The 18,462-nt window shown below is 38.9% G+C and overlaps 1 protein-coding gene across 1 annotated transcript; it reads right to left on the reverse strand.

Annotated features, from left to right (window-relative positions):
* Nucleotides 1-2,455: 2,455 nt before the first annotated feature.
* Hint3 (histidine triad nucleotide binding protein 3) lies at nucleotides 2,456-15,300 on the reverse strand. Its single transcript, XM_052751284.1, has 5 exons — nucleotides 14,941-15,300; nucleotides 12,476-12,593; nucleotides 9,000-9,069; nucleotides 7,435-7,561; nucleotides 2,456-5,582 (listed from the first exon to the last, which is right to left on the reverse strand). Exons 1-5 carry the CDS (start codon nucleotides 15,115-15,117, stop codon nucleotides 5,550-5,552), a joined length of 525 nt encoding a protein of 174 aa, XP_052607244.1. The 5' UTR covers nucleotides 15,118-15,300; the 3' UTR covers nucleotides 2,456-5,549.
* Between the last annotated feature and the right edge of the window lie 3,162 nt (nucleotides 15,301-18,462).

Consider the following 18,462-nt stretch of genomic DNA (forward strand, 5'->3'; position numbering starts at 1 on the left):
TTTAAATATCTAGTGTGGCTAGATTTAGAAACTCTACAGTTTCACACAATGTATAATAGATATGGATACCACCAAGTAAACAAGACTAGGAAGATCAGCCTACATGCAGGCTATCACACTGATTTTTTGGTTGAAAGTTACCTGATTGTGATGGCTTCACTGGAGCATCTGAATGCTTGGTTCTCAGGGGGTGGCACTGTTTGAGGAAGGCTTAAGAGGTGTGGCCTTGCTCACTGGGGACCAATTTTAAGAACTTAAAAATGTACCCCATTTCAAGTTCTCTACTTTCTGCTTGAAGTTTAAAACGTGAGCTCTCAGCTTGCTCCAGCCGCCATGCCTCTCTGCTGCCGTGCTTCTTCACTGTGATGGTGATGGGACCCTTAACCCTCTGGAACCATAAGCCCCAAATAAACACCTCCTTCTGTAAGTTGTTTTGTCCATGGTGTTTTATCACAGCAATAGAAAAGTAACTAATACACTGATAGTAGGCTCCTCAGTAAAACTTGAGTGTGTTACGGTAACTTTATCTGCATCATAAGGTACTCAAAGGGATACATACATGAAATACTAAAGTAATAGATATAGAAAGATAAAGTAAAAAGGTAACTCCCTCAACTGCAAAAAGACGTCAAAATCCAATGACAAGAAGGACCCCCATCATATCTTGGCTATACTATATAGAAAGCCTATGCTAGGAAAATAAAATACTGTGTATGGGAGCTGCAAAAGTGTATGGTTGCATCTTGGAATGAAAGGTACCAGAGAAGACCTCTCAAAGTCAGGTGTGAACTTGGCATTCAAGGGGTAAATGATTTTCAAAGAAGTGGTTTTGTTGTAACAGTAAAAATGACTGGTACGTGGCATGTAAGTTCAGAAAATAAAGCTAAAAAGCCTAACGAATAGTCTTGAGGATAAAAAGTAAAGTCTTGAAGAGCAAGAAAAGTACATGATCAATTTGGTGAGTGTGTGTATATTGAACAGAAGACCTCATGTAACACTAAACTAGCATTCTACCACTGAACTACACCCCTAAATCCAACTTAGTAATTTAGTCACTTGATTTAGTAAAAATTCTGATGAAAACTCTCAAAGAGAGACAGTGGAGGCATAGAGGCCAGTGATGAGTCTAGGAATATTCAAAAAGAGAAAGGATGAGTGTCTGCAAACACAGACACTGGAACTGAGAGCAATGAGCCAACTTTTAGTCCAGGTCCCATCATGACAATACACGGAACCCAAACCTACACAAATCTGAGGGCAAAGACTCTGGGAGCTAGGAGACATAAGAGAACATTCAAGCAAACAATTATGTTTGTTGGTGTGATATGCTGTGGATAGACTGTAGAGTGAACAAGAAAAAAGGCTGGAAGACCAGAAGGAAGCTTCTATCATAGTCTAGGTAAGAAATGATAACCTGGCCATGATCACAGCACTGGTAAGAAGTGGCCAAATTATGAATATATTGCCAACAGATCTGGTACTAGGTTAGATATAGGTGTAAAAGAGTCTACAATGAGTCCAACACTTCTGATTTGAGCACTGAAAGACTGCAGTTGTCAACGGCAAAGACAGGGAAAACAAAAGAATGGATTGAGGATAGGAAACATCCAAGTACAATACTACTTGAATGGTATCTAGCTTATGCAGTGGTTTAATTAATACATGATTAATGAACAAAGCTTCATTTTTATTTGTGAAGTTTTAACTAGCTAATCAAACAGTGAGGAGTTGATTCGTAATCAGAGATGAACTCAGCCATTTTCATTAGGTTAATTTAAGTTGAAATAAGGATCTTTTTTTGTATTTATATTTAGTATAAACAGATGAAAAAGCAAGTATCAGCTTCATTTCACTGCTTTGGCATACTTGTATCTAGTACATACTGAAATTTTAAAACCCAAAGTATCTGACTGCAAAATAAAGTAATAAAATACTGTTATTGTGGTGGTTTGAATGAGAATAGACCCCACAGGCTTATGTTTGAATGCTTGGTCTCTAGTTAGTACTGTTTAGGAAAAATTAGGAGGTGTGGCCTTGTTGGAGGAGGTGTGGCCTTTTTGGAGGTATGTCACTGGAATAGCCCAGACTAGCCTCAGGGTATCCCCCTCTCTGCCTGCTACCTGAAGATCAGGATGTAAAGCTCTCAGCTACTGCTCCAGCACCCTACGAGTCTGGTTCCTGCCATGATGACCATGGACTGACCCTCTAAAACTGCAAGCAAGCCCCCAGTTAAATGTTTGCCTTTATAAGAGCTCCTTTGGTCATTGTGTCTCTTCACAGCAATAGAATAATAACTAAGATAGTTCTTGATCTTTGATTCTTTATATGAGAGAAAAGGTGTGTCTCCATCTCTAATGATAAAACTTTTTATACAGGTCAACCAATTTATTAAACATCTTTGAGTTGAATTCTGAATTTTAGTAATACTTAGAGTGCAGAGAAAGAAAATTTGACATATTACTTCTTCGTTTTTATTTTCATTTTCTTCTAGTTACTTTATCATAATAGCTTTATTACACATTAGCATCACATGCATAAATAATCTCATTTTAAAGACAAGTTATGTGGTGGTTTGAATAAGAATGGACCCCATAGGCTCATATATTTGCATGCTTAGTCACCAGGGAGTGGAACTGTTTGAGAAGAATTATAAGGATTAGGTGTGGCCCTGATGGAATAGATGTGACCTTGTTGGAGAAAGTGTGTCACTGGGAGTGGGCTTAGAGGTTTCAAAAAACCCATGGCAGGCCCAGTGCCTCTCTGTCTACAGATCAGGATGCAGCTCCCAGTTACTATTCCTGAGCTGCCTGCATGCCACCATGCTGATAACAGACTAAACCTATGAAACTGTATGTAAGCCCCAATTAAATGTTTTCTCTTCTAGGAGTTGCCTTGGTCATGGTGTCTCTTCATAGCAATAGAACAGTGACTAAGACACATTATTAATTAGCTTGGCTTTGAATTGATGTTGTGGGTAGTTAACAAGGAGCCAAATGCTATCAAAAAGGCTAAGTGGATATTAACTGTAATTTGATTATTCATCTTCATAAGTAAACATTAAAAATGTTCTTTCAAGGATTTTATTTTTCAATTTTGTTATCATCAGTGCATTTATAATGGATGGGGAGATCCACAGAGGTCATGTGTACAGGTCAGAGGACAACTCTGGAGGCTCCTTTCTTTTCTTTTCCACCTTTACATAAATTCAAACACAGGTTCTCAGGGTTTCACTATCGGGCAGTAAACACCTTTACCCACTCTGCCCCCCACCCCCCATGAGAGGAGATAAACCTATACAAATGCAATCAACCTACTAATTAAATTTTTAAAGGTCCCTAAAGGCATTTGAAAAGTCCCTTGACCACCTTTCAAGTACTATCATCATGTGGTCAATTACATCACTTACAAGTTCAGAGTGAAACATTCAAAGGTTGCACCTTTCCTGAAGTTTGTCATAGCTCTACTGTATAGAAAACATTGTGATTGTTAGCTATGTAAATGATCAGAAAGCTATTATACAAGGCAGTGCTGTAGAACCTAAAAATCTAATTTTGGGTGCCAGTAGCCTCTACATGCAAATTCCTTTCTCCACCTTTAGTGAATAATCTGAAACTCAAACGTTTGTATAGATTAACAGTGGAAACAGATGTCAAGGTTCTCAGCTTTCCACCACTATTTGCCTGCCTAACACTGAGTCTTGAATTTAGGTGTTGGCTCCCTACTACCTATTCTCAGTAGTGGTCTCAGTTTCAAGGCCTCTTCTCTGGATATGACCACACTTAACACACTAAAATCTAATGAATTATTTTTGCCTCACCCCGTAGCATTGGCAAATGACCTTTATCATGTCTTTAGTTCTGGATACCAATCATGTTTGGCACTTATTAAATATTAAAAAATATTTGCTGAATTAATGAATTTTAATCAAACTAGACAACACTTGACTACAGATATTGTAATCAAGCTTGCAACAAATGGTTGGTTATTTAAAATCGTTTAACATCATGCCGAAACAATAAACTAGAAATCTTAGCTGATTTCTACAATGCATTAGTCTTCATGTTCCTTTCCTGCTGCATACATAACACTACTAGACACTGGAACAATGCAGAAACATCTTTCAACATCTCATCTACCTTCAGTCACTACTGTGTCTGTAGACACAGCCAAAGGACAACTCCCAATAAACACTCTTCACTAAATGATATACCAATAATATTAGCACTATTTTAGCAAGATAAACTCCCTATGTATGTCTCTTTCTTCTTTCAAATGAAGTCTTTTTTCATAATAAGACTGAGTCTAAGCACTAGTTACTTTCATTTTCCTTTGATACAAAAGCATACCTTATGACAATAGTTTCTGTCAGTTTTCGTACATTACTAATTTGTGTTTCTTCCTTATCTCCTGACAAGTAAAATTACACATAAATTTTATTAAGATAACCATGTTGCTGGTTACTATATTCATTTAAAATTACATGAAAGTAGTTCCCTCTTATCTAAAGTTTCACCGTCTATGACCTGGCTTTTACAGTTTCAGTTATCTATGGCTAACCCACAATATCAAGTGACAAAGGGCCAGAAATTAACAATTCATACATCTTACACTGTATTCAATTCTGAACAGAAAAGTGAAATTTCACACCATTCCACTCTATCTCACCTGTGATACGAATCATCCACAATGTCTGTATGCATTACCCACTTACAGTAATCAGATTAACTGTCACAGCATCATAGTAGTTGTATTCAACTTAATATGGCAACAAAGCACAACCAAGAACATCAGCAGTATTTTAATTATACCTTCTTATAACTGCTTTATTAGTATTGTTATTAATCTCTTACTATGCCTGTTATAAACTATTTGTCTAAGGTATGCACATAAAGAAAAAGCACAGGATACATTATAGTTTGGTATTATCCTGGGTTTCAGGTACTCACTGAGAGACTCAGAGAATATCTTCCCTATAGCTAACGGAAATTAATATATTATATGAGTGTGTGTGTGTGTGTGTTGTGTGTGTGTTGTGTGTGTGTCTGAAACCAGTAAAAAGTGACACATACATAAATGTTTCTATAATCAAATCAGAATATTGGTAGCATGGTATTCTTTAATTTGAAAATGTATGTGTAAGACTATAAAACTATCATAAGATTTCTAATTTTTTCTCCTTCACAGTAAAAAGGTTTCAATTTTCTATGCCAATTTACTCATCATAAATTAAGACTACTAATAAATGAAACCTGAACTTTAAAAAATATAGGATGCATCTTGATTAGCAAAATTTGTACTAAACAAACGTTTAGTTACAGTATCTCAAGTGTAAAACCTTACATAGGTAAGCATCAAAACAAAGAAATGAGTGACTCAGTACTCAACTGTATTACAGATCTGAAAAAACAGACATTCAAGAAAACGGTAAGGCTCTTCAGTTGTAGTGCTGTGAATAGCAGCAAACCTTCAGACTGCAGTTAGACTCCAAAGAGAGAAAAACTGTAGCTCATCCTCAGTCAGGTTAAGGAACTTGTCCATGGTTCGCATTTTTACTTTCTTAGTGTTTCAAGCAAATGATCAACCTATAACAATAATAAGATAAAAGAACAAAGATGAACATATGGTTCTTTCTAGTTACTACTGCCTCTATTAGATAACTGTGTCCTTGTGACATCAAAGAGCAAGGAACTACAAGTTTTATTCTTAAAAAGTAACTTACAAAAAGAAAATACAATACTTTTATAATATATAATAAAAGAACTCTATAAAAACAGGCTAAATTAAATATTAAGAAGTTTCTACAAGAAAAATTAATGCAATATTGAAGATTTCTTAAATGAGGTACATAAGAAACAAGTACATATTATTACCAAATGAAATAAGTCAATCTGAAAAGGTTATATCCAGTAAGATTCCAATTATAAGCAATTCTGAAAACTCAGTGTAGTGACATACGCTGTAATCCCAACACTCGGGAGGCAGAAGCATGCAGATCTCTGTGAGTTCAATGCTAGCCTGGTCTAAATTCCAGGACAGCCAGAGCTACATAGTGAGACCCTGTCTCAAAAAATCAAAACAAAGAGAGAGAGAGAGAGAGAGAGAGAGAGAGAGAGAGAGAGAGAGAGAGAGAGAGAGAGAGAGGAAGGAAGGAAGGAAGGAAGGAAGGAAGGAAGGAAGGAAATAAATTCTAAAAGAGGAAAAATTTTGGAGACATTAAAAAGATCGGTGGTAGCTAAGGAACAGAAGGAAGGATAAAATGGAGAGGCAAAGTGTGGTGGCCTGAATGAAAATGGCCCCCATAGACTCATAGGGAGTGACATTATTGGAGGTGCGTGGCCTTGTTGGAGGAAGTGTGTCACTGGGTGGGGGTTTCAAAAGCTCAAGGCAGGTCTAGTGGCTCACTGTACCTCCCTGCTGTCTGCAGATCCAGATGTAGAACTCCCAGCTACCCCTCCTGTACCATGTCTGCCTGCACACTGCCATACTTCCCACCATGATGACAATGGACCTCTGAATTGTAAGCCCCCAACAATTAAATGTTTTCCTTGATAATAGTTGCTGTGGTCATGGTGTCTCTTCACAGCAATAAAACCCTAACTAAGACACAAAGCAAAGAGGATTTTTAAGGAAGTAAAACTATTGTGTGTGAACCTACAATTATGGATACATGTCATACATTTGTCAAAACCTATAGGAAACACAGCAGTAAGAGTGGAACCTAAAGTAAGCTAAGGACTTTGGATAGTGATGATGTGTCAGTGTTGGTTCTCTGATGACAATAAGCAGACCACTATGGTAGGGATGTGATAGGACGAAGACTGCGTGTATGTACCAGCAGAGGAAATATGAAAATACTGAACTGCACTCAGTCCCCCAGTACCACAGAGCAAAAAGAATATGAGCTTTAAAAAAAAAAATCTGTACATGATCTTTCAAGTGAGAAAAGCCTGCATTTATATCCAGATCTGAATTCTTAAAGCTCTGTTTTTCTATATATTTCCTGTTTCTCATCTTATAGAATTAGATTGCCCAGAAAATTCCCTCAAATTAAAAATACTATTTGGAAGTGGGAATTGTAGCATGAGCTTGCAATCCCAGATCCTTAGAAGACTGTGGTAGGAGGATTCCAATTTCAAGGCCCATCTGGATGTCACACAAAACTCTGTCTCAAAATTGGGGTGTAGGGGGTTTGAGATATATCAACAGAAGAAAATCCTGCCTACTAGCGTAAGACCACCCTGGTTCAACATTCATCAATGCAAAATAAATAAATAAGTGTATACATTTTTGGATATGTCCGTTTGTTCCAAGTGTTCAAGCCAAACAGAACTCTGTGTGTCTAGTCAGTGCTATCAAGAAAGAAAAAAAAAGGTACAACCACTTTAAATACGTTGGTATGCTGCTGGTATAACAATATTTGACTGTATTACTTACTGTGACAAACCAGTAAGAGTTTGGTTTGTAAACCAATTTTGATAAGAAGCCAAACTGTTTCACTGGTGCTATGACATGAAGGTGCAGATGAGAAATGGAACAGAATGGTGGCACATGGAAACCCATTCTGAAACAGAAGAGGTTATTGACAAATCACTTTCGAGGAGTTTTAAATTACTTGTAAATCACATAAGATTAAACTATCCAAAGGTGAGCAAATTACCATTCACGGATTGTTTTTGTTTTCGTTATACTCTTGAGTATTCCCCAAGTCCCTCGTGTTGAAGTTCATAGACAATACACACCATTTATCAAAGAAAGCCTCACACATCCTCTAGAAAGTGGAAGTTGCATTATCACCAGTCACTTCGGTACTTACCATAAGCTTACTTCTGCAAAGATATGCTCCTGTAATGAATCTCAAAGCAAATGTACTAGACATTCAGGTAATGGACCTTTACTTTAAGACATAGCCAGTAGATGGCAGGCTTTTGCCTCGAACAAAATAAACAGTTACCAACATTTCTGTAGTAAGAGCAATCTGATCATCACCAAAAAAAAAAAGCTTCTTGTCATCAGATAAGTTTGTTAAATACTAAAAGAATTTAGACTATTTGTTAATAATTCAATAATTTCTTGCCTTATAAAACATTTATAAGATTATTCTTTTAAATAGAAAACATTTAAACTCTTAAAAATCAGTTAAATATTATGGGTGTTTGCTCAAACTTTGTTAAATGCTAGAGTTCAGTTCAGTAAGCAGTGAATTCAAGTTAATTTCATGCTAGAAGCCTAATAATGTTGTGTATGTGTGTGCATGTGTGGCCGGTATGTGTACTCAAGCATCTCCAGAAAATGACACTGGGTGTCCTGGTCTATCATCTGTCTTGAGACAGGACTTTTTTTCTGAGTCTTGAAGATAGACTGGCAGCCAGCAAGCCCCAGAAATCCTCCTGTCTCTGCTCCTAACCTGTTGGAACTACAGGTAAGCTTACAGCCATGCTGGGTTTCTACTCGAATTTTGAGACTCAACCCTGGGTCCTTAGGGTTGTACTGCAAGCGCTGTTACTCACAGAACCATCTCCTTATTGTTTTGTTTCGTTCTTTTGGTTTTCAAGACAGCGTTTCTCTATGGAGCCCTAGATGTCCTAGAACTTGCTCTGTAAACCACCTGCCTATGCCTCCTGAGTGCATTAAAGGGATTAAAGGCATGCACCACCACCACACAGGCCAACAATGAATTTTTAAACCATGAAAGTTTGCATAAGTAAATTCACATTACCCAATTTTAAAGGAATTAAGATATAGAACAAAAAGGGGACTTCTATTTTACCTACTTATTGTTGAGATACATTTGTCTGTCCAAAGTACAAGTCAAGGTTTTCAGAATATATTGAGGCATAAACAGAAGGTTTATTAAGTTTATACTTCAATGAACAACATTTTCACTTCCAGGAATACTGCATCTGAAGTATAAACGCTACCACTGTTACTTCCTATTTCATGGAAAACAAATGTCATAAAAATTAATAACTAATGTTGGTTTCTATGCAAAGCATACTTACCTCACATCTGTAAGGTCGGTGAAATTATTTCTCTCAAGAATGGCTTTTCCAACAGCTACCATGCTCTCAACTGTAAGACAAGAAAGAAACTATATTATATTATGGGATACAGTAAGCTCACTAAAACTTTACTTCCTTTTGGGTATTTATTTTGTCTTTGCTTGTCTCTTTCTGATATTTTTTAATTAATTACTTTTATTTTTTATTGTATGTGTATGTCTGTGCACCATTTGACAGTCCACAGAGGTCAGAATAGGTGTCAGATCCCCTGGAACTAGAGTTATAGATAGTTGTAAGCTGCCATGTAGGTGCTGGGAACCAAACCCAGGTCCTCTAGAAGAGCAGAAAGTGTTCTTAACCTCTGAGCCATCTCTTCAGCTTCCTTTTGTAGCTAGAGTTTTCTCCAGTCCTGCCTGGCCCACAGTCAGGACAAATCTCTCTCACCCGCCAGTCCCACAGCTGCTCAAACCCAACCAAGTAAACACACGGAGACTTATATTACTTACAAACTGTATGGCCGTGGCAGGCTTCTTGCTAACTAGTTCTTCTATCTTAAATCAACCCATTTCTATTAATCTATAAGCTGCCACGTGGCTCGTGGCTTATTGGTGTCTTAACATCTTCTCTTGGCGGCAGCTGGCAGCGTCTCCCTGCCTCAGCCTTCCACTTCCCAGCCTTCTCCTCTCTGCTTGTCCCGCCTATACTTCCTGCCTGGCTACTGGCCAATCAGCATTTTATTTACACAGAGTGATATCCACAGCACCCTTTTCTCTGGTAGACACTTAATTTGATGATTTTGAAACTCACTTTCTTCTCTTTTTTAAAAAAAAAAAAAGGTTTATTTTTGTTTATGTGTGTATGCCTGTGTGTATATGCTGCATGTGTGAAGGTGCCCACAGAGAATGTCAGATCCCCTGGAGCTGGAGTTGCAGGCAATTGTGAGCAACCCAACATGGATGCTAGGAACAAATTGAGCACTCTGGAAGAGCAAGAAGCACTCTTAACTACTGAGCTACCTCTCCAGCTCCTTAAAACTTATTTTCTAGGGCTTGAGAGATGGCTCAGTGTTTAAAGAGCACTGACTGCTCTTTCCAGAGGACCCAGGCTTAATTCCCAGCACCCACATGACAGCTCACAACTGTCTGTAACTCCAAGATCTAACACCCTCACAGACAAACATGAAGGCAAAATGCCAAAGCACATAAAATAAAAATAAATAAATTATTTAAAAAACAAAATGCTTTTTTTTTTTGGAGCTGAGGATCGAACCCAGGGCCTTGCGTTCGCTAGGCAAGTGCTCTACCACTGAGCTAAATCCCCAACCCCCAAAATGCTTATTTTTAATATTAGCATTGAAAGCCACAAATTTCCCTGTAGGTACTTTAGCTATATTCCACAAATTTTATTATATTGTGTTTTTATTTATTTATAAACTCAGCATTTTCTTTATTTTAGAATTATTTAGAAAAGTGTTATTTTATTTAAAAATTCTTCTTTGAGGGCAGGAGAGATGGCTCAGAGGTTAGGAGCACTGGCTTCTCATCCAGAGGACTCAGTTTTAATTCCCAGCACTCACACGGCAGAACACAACTGTCTGTAACTCCAGTTCCAAGGGATCCAACACCCTCACAAAGACACACATGCAGGTAAAATATCAATGCACATAAAAATAAAAATAAATTTAAAAAATTCTTCTTTGACATATTTATTTAATAACTATTTAGAAGTCTGTTCAACTTAAAAATATTTACTGCTGTGCCAAATATCTAATTTAATTCCATCGCCTTCAGATAATATATTTTATAAGATTTCGAATACATTAAGTGCTACGAGCTTTGATGCTAAGAATACAACCTACTTCGGTGCACATGTCTTAAAAAGCATGCACTCTGCAAATGTCAATTGCAATGGCTGGATCTGGCACTGTTACCATGTCCTTCCACATCTATGTTACTTCTCTCAGTTTATAGTTTACATAAAAGTTAAGTTCAACAACTTTGATATAAAAATATCAAATAAGACTTTGATATGAAAATATCCAAACAAAAGCAGAGAAAGGGAACAATATAATGAAATTCCAATCCTATCAGCTTCAATATTTATAACATTTGATATGCATCAGCTATAAATAGTTTATAACTACTAATTATTACTAATAATTACAGCAGCCTCTATTTTCCATAATGTTACCTCTGCCTTGAAGATTAAACTTCCTAAGAGGTTACATGCTCTCTAAGAAATAGCCAAAGGATGAAATAGAGACTTTTAGTAACAAATACACAATCAATCGGTCAGGTAAATATAGGCTTAATAGTATCTCTATAAGCATAAATGCTAGCTTGTGGTTATAAATATGTATGTTCTAAAGCACATGGAAATAACTTCAGATAACTAAAGAATTTCATAGTATTTAGAAACACATTTAAAACTGGTAATTCAGTCATCTACATGCTCATGTACAATAATACTACATCAGGATTTCTATCTAAAAGTTTTCTTATTCACCTCTAGAAGGTCTGGCCTAATGTAGCTATGTTGTCGGCTACCATACAATACTAATCCCAGACCAGGGTTAGTTAGAAAGGCTACTAAGAAGACTTGAAATAAACTGAAAAAAAGTTTTAGGAAAAGAGATCAGAAAAGGTTAAAGAAGGCATTGAGTAGGAAATACAGAATAATTCTGGAAGAAACAAAACTCAAATCTCCTTTTCAGAAGTCAAAAGTTCAAACCCAAAACCTGATAAACTCGACTCTAGTGCTAGGTTATCTGCATCTGTAATTGTCAGGCAAAGTAAGCTTATATACATAATATATCAGAACTTGTTTAGAATTTTTCATTGCACCTTCCAATTTCAAAGTCAAGAAAATTATCATTTAAAAAAGCATAAAGTAAAGCCAGGCATGGTGGCACACATACACCTTTAATCCCGGAACTCTTGAGGCAGAAGCAAGTGGGTCTCTGTGGACTCTACACCAGCTAGAGCCACATACTGAGAGCCAGCCTCAAAATATAAAGTACCATTCATTATCTCTTAAAGATTTTTAACAATTAAACATTACCATACCTGAACTTTGCTTCAAATCTAGCATGGCCACAAGTTAATCATTAAAGTCGGTGTAACAATTACATGGAGATTATAGTTATTTTTTATTTCTATTTTTTTTAATAGAATGTTTCACAGGGCGATGATAGTGCATGCCTTTAATCCCAGCACTTGGGAAGCAGACAGGTGGATCTCTGTGAGTTCAAAGCCAGCCTAGTCTATAGAGCCAGTTCCAGGACAGCCAGAGCTGTTACAAAGAGAAACTCTGTCTCAATAACAAAAAACAAACAAACAAACAAAAAAAGGAATGTTTGAAAAGTTCTTAGTTTCTTCTTGATAATTTTACTAGACTTTTTTCTTATTAACTGTCATTGCCATATTTAAAGACAATTCAATGTGATATAGCCACGAAGCATACTGTTATCATCTTACCCATTTCTACTTGATCTCGGTTTAGTTCCTTGCAATTTCTAATATGCTTCTTTGGCACCACAAGATAATGATGAAGTGCCGCTGGTTTGATATCTTCGAAGCAAACTAGGTCTTCATTCTAAAGAGGAAGGCATATTTGTTAGTAAATTTAAAAAAAGTCTCAACATATTCTGCTCTGTTGTGACTTAAGCACTATAAATCTACGAAAGGAAAATGGCATTAATGTTACAATTTATGCCTAATGAGCAATTTTATGACTGTGCCTTACTTAAATTCACAAAAAACAAGATTTAGCTTCTGTCATGAGTTATCAATTATATTAAGTCAATTTCAAGGAACAGTTATAAGTAAAACTCATTAAAACTTCTTTACCAGAAATCTCAGTTTTAGCCAGTGGTGGTGCATGCCTTTAATCCCAGCGCTTGGGAGGCAGAGGCAGGTGGATCTCTTTGAGTTCCAGGCCAGCCTGGTCTACAGAGAGAGTTCTAGGACAGCCAGAGCTACACAGAGAAACCTTGTCTTGAAAAACCAAAAAGAAAAAAAGAAATTTTGGCTTTAAATTTCACTATACATTTTCCCATCTCTACTGTAAGCTTTCTTCAGTAAAAATTAAAAGTTAAATCAATAAACAGTATTTCTCAGCAAAATTCCCTGGATACACTGTTACCCACCCATTCTCCATTCTAGAAATTAGAATTCAATGTCATGAGAGCCTCATACCTATACTATTAATCTTAGTCATCTAAGATAACAAGCACAAAAACTACATTGTGATCCATTTTATTTCAGCCTAAGTGGCAGATAAGCACGGCTATCAATGGAATATTTTAGAAAAGGTTAAGATAAAACCACCACACCATGGGCTATTTGGCTTAAAATAGCTACAATAATTTCTTCCCAGTAATTGTACCTTGATGTATAAAACAAGGAAGCACAAATGAAAGACCCTCTTAGTACCATGCTATCTAAGGTGTCAAGACAATTATGATTAACCAAAGAGGAGTTAAATCAGCACGGAGATATTTGCTAAGCATGGGTGCAAACATGGCGAAATTTAATCTAGGGTTTCTCGTTTTTTTCCATTTCCCATTTCTAAGAGCCCCGCCCCCTTTTTCTCTGTGTAGCCTTGGCTGTACTTGATCTCACTCTGTATATATAAAGGCTTGTGCCACAACTGCCCAGCTGTTCCTAAGAGCCCTTAAAGATAATGCAAGTCAATATCATGAGATACGAACGCCATCCATGATATTTATGTATATTACATGTACACCTGTGTTTCATACACAAAGAGTAAGACACTGTCTTTGGAACGGAACTGGTATGCTCTCCGCTAAGAATATGTGGTAATACTCTTTGCTTAAATGAATTCTGAAAAATACAGTAAGAAAAGCATACAGAGATCTGTGAATTGGGAAATTTTCTCTGTCTTTTGTTGGGAAGGTTTCCCAAGCAAATTCTTCATAATGCTGGTAACTCTGATTATTCCAACTCAAATAATTTACTCTATACTTAATTATGTAAGTATACCACACCTTATATATGTCCAATCGGTTCAGATGTTTACAACAAATATATGTGCACTGAGAATTTTAAGTGCAAGATGATTAATCCCTCTAAAAGGACTGATTAACTCTTTATTCGGGATGATGGGATTTAAAAAAAAAAAAAAAAAAGTTAGAGCCAGAGGAAAGGGGGAGTTTTACGGAATAATGATTTCCAGGCATGGCAAGGCCGTGGGACTCTAGAACTCGCAGCAGCTGCGGATTATCTGCCCTTGATCTGCACAGGACTGAACCTGACTCATGGGTGATGGGAGAGGAAAGAGACATTTTCTTCAGTGGTGTAGCCACTTACAAGCCATGAGCTGATCAAGTAACAGTTCTGACTTCCGATCCGGTCCCGGAAACCCCACGCCAGCCTATTTTCAACCAAACCTCACACTTCTTCACCACGTCCATGATCTTATTTTTTCTGCCAGCTGTCTTCCTCTCTCCCGCTAGCAGAAGTATGCAGAATTTAAAAACGACTGTCGCCGGGCGGTGGTGGCGCACACCTTTAATCCCAGCACTCGGGAGGCAGAGGCAGGCGGATCTCTGTGAGTTCGAGGTCAGCCTGGTCTCCAAAGCGAGTTCCAGGAAAGGCGCAAAGCTACACAGAGAAACCCTGTCTCGAAAAACAAAAAACAAAAAAGAAAAAAAAAAAAAAAAACGACTGTCGAGAGAAGAGGAAGACTCCCTAGGACAAAAGCCAGGGCCCTGAAGTGCAGTGGTGTTGCACACCGCATGCGGAGGGAGGGCGAGGGTGCCTGGGCTCTTACCGCTACCGTCTCTCCCCGACCGAGCAGCCAAGGGGCCCGCGGCTGACGTCTGGGGTCCCAGAGAGAAGTCTGGTCCACCCAGGGCCAGGGTTCAGCGGGCAAGGCAGGGCGCTCGGGTCCCCACCCACCCCGGCCTGTCGCCGCCCACCTCGCAGTGCAAGAGTTGAGTGTCGGGCTCCTGGCCCGCCGCCACGCGGCAGAACACGCAGGTGCGGTCGTAGTCCCTGGACTCCGAGGTCCCAGGCGAGGCCAGGTCCTCAAGTCCTGCTTTGGAGGCCACCACAGAGGCAGGCCTCGGCTCCCCCGCGAAGTCCTTCTCAGCCATGGCGGCCGGGTGGGCGACCTCAGGACCAGCCGAGCTGGGGGAAGGCCGGGATCGCGTGCGCCGCCGGTGTCGTGGCCGCCGCCCCTGCGGGGCCGACCCAGCGGCAGGAAGTTGGCGCACGCGCAGCGCCGGATTCCGGGAGAGGGAGCCAAGCGACGGCGCGGCGCTCCGGAAACCGGCGGGCCATGAGAGGGCGCGCGAGGACGCCGCTTCGGACTCGCCCCGCCCCGCCCGCCCCGCCCCGCCCCCGCGCGCGTCGCGCCGGTGATGACGTATGGCGCAGCCGCAGAAGAGCAGCCGCGCAACCATCGTGTTCCCTGCTTGCGCCCTGCGGGCGGAATGCAGGCGTTTGGGAGTGGTCGCCAACCTTGGCGGAAAGTGCCGAAGGACATTGTTTCTGGCTTCTCTATAGTCTATCACGCTGCCATTATAAAAGAAAGAAACAGCCGGGCGGTGGTGGCGCACGCCTTTAATCCCAGCACTCGGGAGGCAGAGGCAGGTGGATCTCTGTGAGTTCGAGGCCAGCCTGGACTACAGAGTGAGTTCCAGGATAGCCAAAGCTACACAGAGAAACCCTGTCTCGAAAAACCAAAAAAAAAAAAAAAAAAAGAAAGAAAGAAAGAAACAGTATTAAAGTTTGATTTTTTTTTTTTTTTTAAAGGATGTAACTGGATGAGTAAAACGTAGAGAGAGCCTTGTTGGGCGAAGTCAGTGTTAAGTGTTTTCCGTGTACTTGTTCAGCCACGGTAATTTTAGGATCTGAAACTAAAAACGGCCACACTGAACTTCACATCTGTTTGCTTTTTGTTGTTAACGGATGTAGTAAATCAAAGTAAGGGTCTTTCCTATCACATATATGTCACATACAAAGAAAAGACAGTACTTGAGAAGTTCTCTGCCCCCTCTTTGGTATGTCTGATCTGGTTGGTTCATTGCAACAATTTCTCTTGTTTTCCCTACAATTTAGAAAAAAACCATTTGGTAGCAGTCATGTGTAGGTAGAGTTTTCCTGCCTGGCCCACAGTCAGGGCAAATCTCTCTCACCTGCCAGTCCCACAGCCGTCAGACCCGACCAAGTAAACACAGAGACTTGTATTGGTTTCAAACTGTATGGCCATGGCAGGCTTCTTGCTAACTGTTCTTTCAGATTAAATTAATCCATTTTTATAAATCTATACCTTGCCACGTGGCTCGTGGCTTACCGGCATCTTCACATGCTGTTTCTCATCGTGGCGGCTGGCAGTGTCTCTCTGACTCAGCCTTCCACTTCCCAGCTTTATTCTCCTCCTTGTCCCGCCTACACTTCCTGCCTAGCCAATGGCCAATCAGTGTTTTAATTATTGATTAATCAGCAACACATTTGACATACAGAACATCCCACAGCAGTCATGCCCGAAGAAAAAGTACCAGTTCTTAGGTGTGATTTGACCTCAGCTCTTTACAATACATGGCTGAGCACCAAATATGCACTGTTTCTCTTAATTGTGAAAGCCATCCAAGATTGAATTTTTTTTATTGCAGCTTACAGAAAGAAATAGATTCAAAGTTTTTTCTTGTCACTCACCTAAATGATGACAGAATTCAAATGACTAACTCTAGAATCCATAGCATTTTTTTTTATACACTTTTGTTTTGAGATGAGATCTGGATGGGTAGATGAGGCTGGCCTCACTTGGGAATCTTCCTGCCTCAAACCTCCTAGTACTGTGCTGGCCACACTTCTCTTTTGATGCTGAATTTTTACATAGAATCATTTATTATAATAGTTGTGACATTGGTGCTTGTTGATTTAATACTAATAATTACTTAGTGTGACTTTGAATTCAGTAATGATTTTAAGTGAATTATGCTGTCACTCAAAACAGTAGCACATGTTAGGCAAAAGTACATACACACTTGAGACACACTTCATTCACTTTGTAGTTAGCCACTTGGGTGGATAATCATTATAAGTTGAGGCAGGATTCAGAATTAGAGATTTAAACCTTGCCAAATTTAAGTATTATTGTTTTCTGTGTCTGTGATTAAACCTTCATATCACTCTGCTTTTTTGTGTTTTGTGTGTATGTAATTTATATTATATTATATTATATTATATTATATTATATTATATTATATTATATTATATTATATTATATTATATTAGTGGTTATAGGGCAAAAGTTCTTTCGTTCTCAGTTCCTTACCATATATAATGTGTGTGTGTATGTGTGTACTTTTCCATGTGTGTACATAGGTACTTGTGCTGCCTCTGGGCCATGGGAAGGGAGGTGATGTGAAGATCTTTTTGTGGCTGTAGATACCTTTTCAGCAGGGGTTTCTTGACACTTAAAGCCTTTGAGTTAACTTTGGCTTTGGGAAGGGCAGGGGCTTCAATCTTCACTCTTGATGCTATCACAGTGTAAAGGGATAAGTAGACATTTTACCACTATCTGATGAACAAAAGCAAGACTTTCAAATCCCAGAGGAACAAAAATGCTTTTGAGTTATGAGAGATGCACATTCACAAATAGAAGTCCTTTTCAGGAAATGCTAAAAGAAGTAAAGATCAGGAGCCTCATATCAGGTTGCCTCATATTGGTTGCAACAAACAACAGAGCCTGGTATTTTGAATTAGGCATTTAGGGACCTGTCTGCATTCGTGGAGGTTGTCTTGGGGTAGAGGTTTGCAAACAATGGTTATAGGGCAAAAGTTCTTTAGTTCTTAGTTCCTTACCAAAGTGTTTTCTTCCTCACTAAGGTCAATGCTGACTAACCTTGCAACCTCCACCTAACCCCTTCCTCTTTATCTTGTTCTATTTTTTTCTATTGCATATCACTTTCCACATATTTAAAATTAATTAATAATATGTTACATATATTTAAATTTTATTCATTTGATTTAGTATGTATATTCATTCTCACTGCTCCGTCTCAAAACTGCCTGGTTTTGTGTGTCAACTTGACACAAGTTAGAGTCATCAGAGGAAGGAGCCTCAGTTAAGGAAATGCCTCATTGAGACCCAGCTGTAAGGCATTTTCTTGTTTAGTGATCAGTGAGGAGGGCTCAGCCCATGGTGGGTGGTGCCATCCCTGGGCTGCTGGTCCTGAGTTCTATAAGAAGATGGGCCAAGCAAGCCATGGGAAGCAAGACAGTAAGCAGCTCCCCTCCATGGCCTCTGCATCAGCTATTGCCTCTAGGTTCTTTCCCTATTTCAGTTCCTGTCCTGACTTCCTTCAATGATTAACAGTGCTGTGTAAGTGTAAGCCAAATAAAACTTTTTCTTCCCAAGTTACTTTGTTCATGGTGTTTCATCACAGCAATAGTAACCCTAACTAGAACGGTATTTATATAAAACAAAGAAT

The sequence above is a fragment of the Peromyscus californicus genome, unplaced genomic scaffold (genome assembly GCF_007827085.1).
Source record: "Peromyscus californicus insignis strain IS unplaced genomic scaffold, ASM782708v3 Scaffold_22__1_contigs__length_63687245, whole genome shotgun sequence".
Classification (NCBI taxonomy): domain Eukaryota; kingdom Metazoa; phylum Chordata; class Mammalia; order Rodentia; family Cricetidae; genus Peromyscus; species Peromyscus californicus.

Bases quoted from the DNA above. Each gene is read 5' to 3' on its own strand.
- Hint3 (XM_052751284.1), bottom strand. From the start codon at position 15,117: ATGGCTGAGAAGGACTTCGCGGGGGAGCCGAGGCCTGCCTCTGTGGTG. The intron at 9,070-12,475 runs GTAAGATGATAA...CTTGTCTTACAG, and splicing joins CCGAGATCAAGTAGAAATGG to TTGAGAGCATGGTAGCTGTT. The intron at 7,562-8,999 runs GTAAGTATGCTT...CTTCTGTTTCAG, and splicing joins ACCGACCTTACAGATGTGAG to AATGGGTTTCCATGTGCCAC.